Source organism: Diaphorina citri, unplaced genomic scaffold (assembly GCF_000475195.1).
Source record: "Diaphorina citri unplaced genomic scaffold, Diaci psyllid genome assembly version 1.1 scaffold1010, whole genome shotgun sequence".
Lineage (NCBI taxonomy): Eukaryota > Metazoa > Arthropoda > Insecta > Hemiptera > Psyllidae > Diaphorina > Diaphorina citri.
Window position 1 is genome coordinate 164692 of NW_007378440.1, and position 9792 is coordinate 174483.

General features: G+C 38.5%; 1 protein-coding gene across 1 annotated transcript in view; it reads right to left on the reverse strand.

Moving 5' to 3' along the window:
• Positions 1-9792, reverse strand: part of LOC103513704 (GTP-binding protein Di-Ras1) — a 61684-nt gene that overhangs the window by 10413 nt on the left and 41479 nt on the right. Inside the window, exons 4-5 of the mRNA XM_008478553.3 lie at positions 5920-5983; positions 1302-1444 (exon numbers count right to left, since the gene is read on the reverse strand). Of these exons, the coding sequence (XP_008476775.2) occupies positions 1302-1444; positions 5920-5983 (207 nt within the window). The remainder of the gene's footprint in view (positions 1-1301; positions 1445-5919; positions 5984-9792) is intronic.

Sequence of the window (9792 nt, forward strand, 5' to 3'; positions counted from 1 at the left end):
AGCTAGGGGACGTTAAACAGAGAGTAGACTAGCGTCTGGCTGTAGGACTATAAACAGGGAGGAGAACAGCTATCCTCAACCAGCCTAGCAAGCTGGCAATTTTCAAAGGGTTCTCTCTGCTTTTAAAGACCAAGCACAAGTCCTCACGATGGTTGACTGCGGTTCAGGACGAGCCTGCCACTTTAACATGGCTAGAGCTAGAGATCAGATACAAAAAGATATCTTTATTCTGCTATTGCCATTCGGCGAAAGGTAAAGGTTTTTTTTTCTTTCTTTATTCAATTTTCTTTCTTTATTCAATTTTCGTTTTCTTTTGTTAATTTCTTATTATTTTGTTATTTTGTTTTGTGTACCTGTTTGTAAATATTGTATTGTAAAAAACATTGTAAAATCCTAATAAAGTGTAATATAATAATAATAATAAAACAACAACAACATTAGACGAAAAACTCGTTTCTGCGTAGGTATGTGCATAAACGTTTTTTGGTCAACTTACGTCTTACGTTTCAATTATCGTCACGTAAGTTAGCCGAACAAAAACTATCTTTTATTGCAAAAATGGGTATTTTTTGTTTAGACCAGAAAAATGGTGACTGTCAAACTGTCATCTCGGGTTCTAATGTGTGTACGACATCGTACATACGACTGGGTCATTATATCTGACATCATCAATTTTTCCGTGCATGTTTAAGTACGTAAAGTGCGCTTATTTGACCGATAGTAAGCACCTAATTTTATTATAATAATTAACCTTGAGAATTGTATCAGTTACTTCTCTTCATTTCAAAAATTAATTTATTGATTGCCTAGTTGTGGTGTCGATTAATTACCCAATTATGGGTTACACGTTACAGCGATATCAAACTTCCATCAGCAGTTATCTTAATAGCGACATCTTCGTTATCGCTTAAAAGTCGTAAATCTAATAGTATAGAAAGCAAGTCGTAAATCGAATGTCTTATTTAAATTGCTTGCACCTGAAGAAATATCACCAGTTTCTTCACGTCAAGACTCATAGCACAAGTGTCAGTGATCGGAATTGACTTGACCACTATGCCACCGAGGCAGGTTGGAGAGTATGGAGTTAAGCTGTTATTAAAGGATAAAACCTTTCCTATGAAGACTAAGGTAACTATTCAGAAGCCACGACAATGAAGAAGAAAGCTCCTTTTTGTGTTTAACCTAACCCTATAACACTAGTCACTGCTCATCTGTGGCAGCTCCTTTTTATACCAATTTTCCATTGGCGTTAATTCTGAACAAATACAAAGACTAAATTCTAACTATCACTTAAACTTTACCTTTATTGACGTACGCACTGGATCTTCGTTTGAGCGAATTTTCGTCCCCGTTTGTGGTCAGGATTTGTGACAGAGTAAGAAATGTGCGGAACACCTCCTTGATATTGTAGTTGTCCTTGGCGGAGCACTCCAGGAGCTTGGTTCTGTGTGGGGGGAAGCAACAAAAACATATTAGAGATCTTGAAATAAGAGAGGAACCATTTTTATTTATTTATTTTACACACTAAGAGACAAAGCCATGTGTGAGAGAAACAATAATAAAATTAAAATGCATTGAAAATGATCACATAACAGGTAGTGTCTCCTAGTCGGTGAGATTCATTACAAATTTTCATGAGTAATTGGGTTTCTTCAAATGGGTAAGATTAGAAAGAACAACAGCAGCATCTAATAATAATGATCTGTAGGTAGGTATACAAAATATTCATCTGCAATTTGTATACAAGATCTTGGAGAGGGAGAGAGAGAGAGAGAGAGTTTACAAATTGAAAAATATAATTTGATCACATTTGTAAAATATGAGGGGAAAAAAGCATACCCCATTACACTTCAAGTATGGGTAATACAATCATGAATATTTATGTAATATGTGTGAGTGTAATAAATTTATGTAAAGCACGTATTATTATTTATTTATGCATTATTATTATTATTATTATTATAAGTTTACGTACTCACAAGTTTACGTTGTGTGTGTAAACGGGAGATGCCAAGTCAAAAGTAATGATAGAGCGTAAAGGCATCTCCACTAATATTATCTTCATTGCACATTGCATACTCTTCTACTTCTTTCAGGGCCGTATTCCGGGGGAGGGCCCCACTTAGGAAAAATTTCGCTCCTAAAGGTAGTATAGTAGTATTCTAAAATTATTGCCCTAAAATTTGGAGCTTCCACCCCATAAGACTCTCTTCAAATTCTTGGGCCCCTCCCTTCGCCAAAATCTTTGAGACGGGCCTGACATCTCCTTTACCTTCTCTTTTTAGCCCGTCCTTCCTTTATTATTACGAAAGTAATAAAAAAGGTATAGTGGACGGGCTATTGTATTCGCTTCGGTGTCGTCAGTCTGTCACACTGTCTGTCTCCATAGAACTTTGAAGGACTTATCCAAACCTGGTCGACCTATATATCAAATTAAAGGTCTTTTTACCAGGAACACGAAAGTGGTGGTGCAAATTTTGTTTTGCATACTCAAATAGTTTCACGGCGTTCATACAAATTCTAGCTTATTTAAATATTTTGAAGTGGTTTTAACTAGCATCGCGTCGATTAAATACCCATTCTCAGTACACTAAGGTTAAGTAACGTGAAGTATGATGGTGAGTATGTGCCTTGCCCTTGATGCTTGGACCCGTTGCAGTAAAGGGACTTTTCACTCTCATTTGAGAGAACCATAAAGCCAAAAAACCAAAGAAACTGATTTTTGGGGGATTTTTGTCACATTTTCTCACACAAATGAGCTCTGATTTTGAAATTTGTCGCGACGACCTATGAACTCAAAGCGAGAAAGTTTTACACTCTCATTTCGCTAGTGTAAACAGGGTACCTATATTCTATTCCATTCTCACAGGGAATTTAGAGGGAGAAAGCGATTGAGAGAGAAACAAATACAAAGAAAGAGAGAGAGAGAAGTGTGTGTGTGAAAAGAGGGAGAAATAGGGAGGGAGAAAACGAGAGAGAGAGAGGAAGAGGGAGAGAGAGGGGGCAGAGTTATAGTTTTCTCTTTCACATACATACATATCCTCTAGGACCCTGATATTATAGAAAGTTTGACATAACTTTTGGCGTTGTCAAAGTTCAAAGATTTCCAATTTGAGAAGTCTCTGTATGTTTCCTTCTTTCTCTCTTCCCTTGTCTGTCTTTCTCTCACTACCAACGTTGTCATAGATTCCTATGTTTCTTTCTCTCTTCCACTCCCCTTTGTCCTTCCATCTTTTCCATTCTCTCTCTCTCTCTCTCTCTCTTTCTTCTTCTCTCTTTCCTTGTCTCTCCTTTCCTTTCCAACATTCTATTGGCATCACTATTTTCTCTCTCTTTTTTCTCTTTACCACGTCTCTTTCAACTCTCTCTCTCTCTCTCTCTCTCTCTCTCTATTTCACTTTAGCTTATTTAAATTTTGAAGTGGTTTTAACTAGCATCGCGTCGTTTAAATACCCGTTCTCAGTACACTAAGGTTAAGTAACGTGAAGTATGGTGAGTATGTGCCTTGGTGCTTGGACCCGTTGCAGTAAAGGGACTTTTCACTCTCATTTCGCTAGTGTAAACAGGGTATATTCTATTCTATTCTCACAGGGAATTTAGAGGGAGAAAGCGATTGAGAGAGAAACAAAGACAAAGAAAGAGAGAGAGAGAGAAATGTGTGTGTGTGAAAAGAGGGAGAAATAGAGAGGGAGAAAACGAGAGAGAGAGAGGAAGAGGGAGAGAGAGGGGGCAGAGTTATAGTTTTCTCTCTCACATACATATCCTCTAGGACCCTGATATTATAGAAAGTTTGACATAACTTTTGGCGTTGTCAAAGTTCAAAGATTTCCAATTTGAGAAGTTACAAGTGTTATTACTACGTACACTGGAGTAAAAAGGGATTTTTCGCTAAATCTCCTTTATTTTAATTGTGTTAAGCATATTATCTCCTTCCATGCTTGTCATTGTAACAAAAAAATGTTGTTTCCTCGATTAAAATACATCTCGCTGAATTTCATGACCTCAAACCACTAATGGGACTTGGATAAATCAATCTAATTGGTCGATTTCAAAAAATTAAGCCAATCAGATTGCTTAATCCGAGAGTTAAACTTAAATCGAGTTTAAACTGACTTTGTAGACCCGGCCATAAAGCTTCCGATCCGAAATCAACCGCTTTTTACAAATTTCGTCAGTAAATGCCTGGTTTCTTCAAATTAAATTGATCCCAAGGGCAAGGTAATGCCTAGAACCTTGACAAACGGAGTGTGCCTGAAGGCATGTGATGTGTTCCAATGCACTCGACTCCTACTTATACCTCACTGAATTTGGTTCTGTAGGTTGGTGTAGAAATGCACCTAGGCCCTATGAAGCGTGTAGGTAATTTGTATTATCACGGAAACCCTAGAGGCCCTTTTTTTTCTAGGCATGTATTTAAAATTCTATTACCTAGGTACCTTTGTTTACCATGATTACCTCCCCATCCCTCCTTTTAAGCATACCCTTCCCTTCTATTAACCCTAACGGATTAAAAAACAAAACGCCAATGCAGCGAAAAAATCTCGCATGGTGCCGCAGTCTTCAATTTGCTTCGCTTTTTTCCCTCCCTCCTACACCAAATTCCCTCTCACCCTGTGAAAAATCACTTCCTTACACTTCTCACGTAAAAAAAATCCCTTCTTTCCTACAGTCCCATACTCCGATCCCCTCCTATAAAAAAAAATCCCTTCTTCCTCACGCTGTAAAAAAATCACCTAAAATTATGGTGGGGTGGAACATTAAGAAGAAGAAGAAGAAGAAGAAAAAGAAAAAGATAGTGGAGAAAGAAAGCAAGATTGCGTGAGGAAGTGAAAAAATAATAATAATAAGAGATAGAGACGGTTTGTTATAGAAGGTAGAAGAGAGGAAAGGGAGAATATAAGGAGTGAGAGAAAGAGAAAGGAAAGGATAGAAAAAAGAAAGCTGAGAGAGAGAGAGAGAGAGAGAGATGGTATTTAAAAATTTAGCGTTATGCAATAACTTTTTCATAAAAAAAAGTAAAAAAAAGGTTTAACTTATGTTTTAAGACAAAAACCTTCATTTATGCGCTCTCTCTCTCTCTATCTTCATTTATGCTGAATTTTGTGTACTTTTGCGGGTTCTCAAAATGCTCCTTGGGGACTTTACTATGAATATGACTACAAAAAAAAAAAAAAAAAAAAAAAAAGAGAGCGAAAGGGAGAGATAGTTAGAGAGAGAAAGAAAGAGAGAGAGAAAGAGAGGACGGACGGAAAGGAATAATGTGTGAAGAGGGCAATGGACAAAGAGAGGGAGTGAGGGAGAAAGGGAGAGTGAAATAGAAGAAGAGGAATATTGAGAAGAGGGGAAGGAAGAGAGAGAAGGAGGAGGAAAGAGAGAGACACTCGGTAAGCGTTCTATTTTAATTGATTCAAGGCATACAGGGTGTTCTGTGTGATAGCATGTCCATCTCATAGTATGTCATAGCATTTGTATGACCTTCCTATCACATAATTATTAGTCATAGTTTGTCCATTAAATAATACTATTTTTTTATCTGTTAAGTTCTTATTTATACCTAACCGGTCCCTTGGATTTCCGAATAGTTCAGGTTCGTTTGTATTACTCGAATAGTACCAAGAGTATTAACCGGTCCCTTGGATTCCAAATAATTCAGGTTCGTTTGTATTACTCAAATAGTACCAAGAGTATACGCTAAATGTTGTGACCTAACTTAGATTCGAACCATCAGCCTTCAGAGTTGATTAAATAGAATAGAATATACCTTGTTTATCCTGCTCGAATGAGACTAAAAAGTCCCTTTACCCCAGCAGTAAAGGGTCTCATTTGAGCAGGAGCTGTTTGGATGATGATAAAGTTTGGGTAGTTCACAATACAGCCACTCTGATTCATCCTCCAAATGAACTGCCCTGTATTACATACCTTAGTTTGGGTAGTTCACAATACAGCCACTCTGATACATCCTCCAAATGAACTGCCCTGTGATGTGACGTCATGGAGAAAGAGAGAAGGGAGAGAGAAAGAGAGAAGGGAGAGAGAGAGAAAGAGATAAAAGAGAGGGGGAAAGGGAGAAAAATTGATGAGAAAACTGTTACAAGTATACTGGAGTATACTACGAGTATACTGGAGTAAAAAGGGATTTTTCGCTAAGTCTCCTTTATTTTAATTGTGTTAAGCATATTATCTCCTTCGATACTTGTCATTGTAACAAATGTTGTTTCCTCGATTAAAATACATCTCGCTGAATTTCATGACCTCGAACCACTGATGGGACTTGGATAAATCAATCTGATTGGTCGATTTCAAAAAATTAAGCCAATCAGATTGCTTAATCCGAGAGTTCAACTTAAATCGAGTTTAAACTGACTTTGTAGACCCGGCCATAGGCATTCAATCCGAAATCCACCGCGCTTTACAAATTTCGTCAGTAAATGGTTTCTTCAAATTAAATTGATCCCAAGGGCAAGGTAATGCCTAGAGTGCCTAGAACCTTGACAAACGGAGTGTGGCTGAAGGCATGTGATGTGTTCCAATGCACTTGACTCCTACCTACTTATACCTCACTGAATTTGGTTCTGTAGGTGTAGAAATGTACCTAGGCCCTATGAAGCGTGTAGGTAATTTGTAATATCACGGAAACCCTAGAGGCCCTTTTTTTCTAGGTATGTATTTAAAATTCTATTACCTAGCTACCTTTGTTTACCATGATTACCTCCCCATCCCTCCTTTTAAGCATACCCTTCCCTTCTATTAACCTTAACGGATTAAAAAACAAACGCCAATGCAGCGAAAAAATCTCGCATGGTGCCGCAGTCTTCAATTTGCTTCGCTTTTTTCCCTCCCTCCTACACCAAATTCCCTTGAAGAGGAATGTCTTAAAAAATGAAGTAAATACTGAAAAATTAAAGTTTCTTTAAAAGTTATTTTTTATGACGAATATAACAAAGACATTCAATCGAATTATCTATATGTATGTATTGCCTGCTAAGTTGATTGATTTTAATGACAAAGTTACCTATATTTTTTTTCAACAAATTTCTTCGTTAGACCTACATATGTATGTATTGAACTTTTGAAGACTGTTGTCACATGGAGATACAAAGGTTTTAAATTTTGTGATTTTTCAAAGATTTTGCGTGGACGTTCCCCTATATTTTTTTCAACAAATTTCTTCGTTAGACCTATGTATGTATTGAACTTTTGAAGACTGTTGTCACATGGAGATAGAAAGGTCTTTTATCTCTTATGAAATTATGACACAGATCTGCGTTTTTAGAAATTCGAATTGAAAGAAGAAAGAGGAAGACGAAAGGGAGTCTCTTATGAAGTTATGACACAGATCTGCGTTTTTAGAAATTCGAATTGAAAAGTGTCACGGGGATTCGAAAGGGAGTACACAGGATGTCACACTGGGATTGAACGGGTCAAAGTCCGCAGTATGATGGAAAGTATTGGAAAGCGTTTATTTCGAATCGAAAGCGATTAGTTTCAGAGTAGAGAGGATATTTTATTATTATTACAATCAATGTTCTCTATGTTGGGATGGCACTTTTTCACAAATAAAGCTTGAAAAAGGCTCGTGGCTCATGCTGAATAAAACCTCTAACGTGGACATCTACCGTAATGCCTCTCTCGTCTGTTCAGAAAATTCTAGTCTTCATTTAATCAACAGATCAAGTCTGAAGTTGAACGTGGCAAATTCTGTGAACCTAGTTTCCAATTCTTCTGTTTTGATGAATTCGTCTGTGTTTAGTTTGAGTGGAAAAGCGTTTGTAAGACTAAATGAGCGATCCAAGATTAGAAACTCTCGCTCTAACATAACCTTGAATAACGGTTCTTCTATTTCTCTGAATCAGGACTCCTCTCTTCAGCTCACAGAATTGTCTTTCATTATGTCAAACACCTCTGAATCGAGTCATCGACAACCCAGCATCAATCTTAGTTTTGGGTCTTCAGTCTATTTCTACCATTCGTCACTCCTTCTAGTGAATGGATCTTCTGTGAGCCTAAACGATAGATCCTTCATAAATCAAAATACGAGTTCTATAGGATTACACGACAGCTCTCTCACTTTGACCGACTCTTCGTCTATCTCAGTAAGAAAAACTGAACACCCATCTGGCTTATATTCAAAAGCCTATTTCCTGTTGACAGATAAGTCCTCCATTTCTTTGACAGAGAGCTCTACCTTTTATATTGAATATCCTTCGCATGTATTGTTATCTCATGACGCGTCCATTAGACTGGAACGTCGTTCCTTTGTGAAGTTGCATGGTGCAGCCACTATCGGTTTATATGATAACTCCTCTCTGGAATTGAAAGATGCATCTTCCCTTTCATTGGCCAGTGGTACAGTTGCTGATTTGCATGAGGGTTCCTCTCTTATTCTTGACAGTGCCTCGGTTACACTTAATAAGAACTATCATCAGAACAATCACTCTGCTGTTGTTCTACGCAACACCAGGTTCCGTATCTATACGACTGGTACATTCACCATCAACAGTTCAAGGCTCATTGTGAGAGATGAATCTTATATCAATCTGAATGACGATTCCTCTCTGCATCTGATGGATGGCTCGTCCGTCAAGCTATACGGAGGCGGTTTCATCGACGTTTCCAATTGGTCTGTATTCAACATAATAAATTCCACAGTTGTCGTTTCAAGTGAGGGGTCTATCGTGCTAACTAGGTCGAAATCATTGATCAATACTCATTTATACGTTGACGATGCCAAACTCCTGTAAAGCTTGAATTCTCTCACATAAGTCATTTGATCGTTTCCATGAGTGAAGGAGCAGGGTTTCGTTATCGGGGTGGTCCTCTGCTGAAGTTGAAGAAGAATACAGTCGTCAGCACCAGACATGGCTTGAGAAACAAAGTCAACTTTGAATATTTTAAGCACAATGCCAATCTTACAGCTATCGAGGCTGCAATCAATCGCTACAATCCCCGCTGGGCGATCTAAACACATGTATTTCTATACTAACATTTTTTTACCCTCAAAGTAACATTTTTGCTTTGATAATTTTCGAATGTTTTGCTATAAGATAAAATTACTGATGTACCCTGAGTGATTCCGAAAAATCACCAATTTTAATTAATATCTTCTAATCTAAATATTGTCTTGATAAAAATAATGATTGTTTTTATTAAATTTTAGTACTTACCTTTCGTCTCGCTGGAGGACGTAAAACTGAGACAAAACCAGCTCTGTCAAGCCACAGACAATAACATTGGCTCTTTTGAGGGTACCTGAACGGGACTACGGTCAAGTCCGTCTCATTAAGTAGGGTACAACGACATAATTATTGTACCTGAATATCCCTCATCAGACCCCTACGACTCGGGGGCCCTGAGCTAGCTCTTTGGCCTTGATTACACCTCTTGGTATCCTCTTAAGCCTTGTACAGACAGTGCGAGGCTGCTCGCTTCGAATGCCTCGCTACATCTGCCTCAGGTCAGGCAAACGCGGAACGACGAAAATTGCAAATACAAATGCTCGATGCGAGCACGCGAACCACCCAAATGACTCAAATACGGAAAGTAGTCAATATGGTGCCGTCGTCCCGTAGAAACGTGCAAATTGCAGCCTGAGTAGCTGAGGTAGATGCAGAGAGGTACAGACTATTCGAACAGCTCGCTACGAGGCGCCTTTGAGCACTGCCGTTTACCGACAAGCTCCCCGCTCACCTCGATCAGTGCGACCCGAGCAGCGCGTAGCGAGCATCCCCGGTACACACAGTCCGAGCATGCGTCCTGAGGCATTCGAAGCGAGCAGCCTCGCACTGTCTGTAC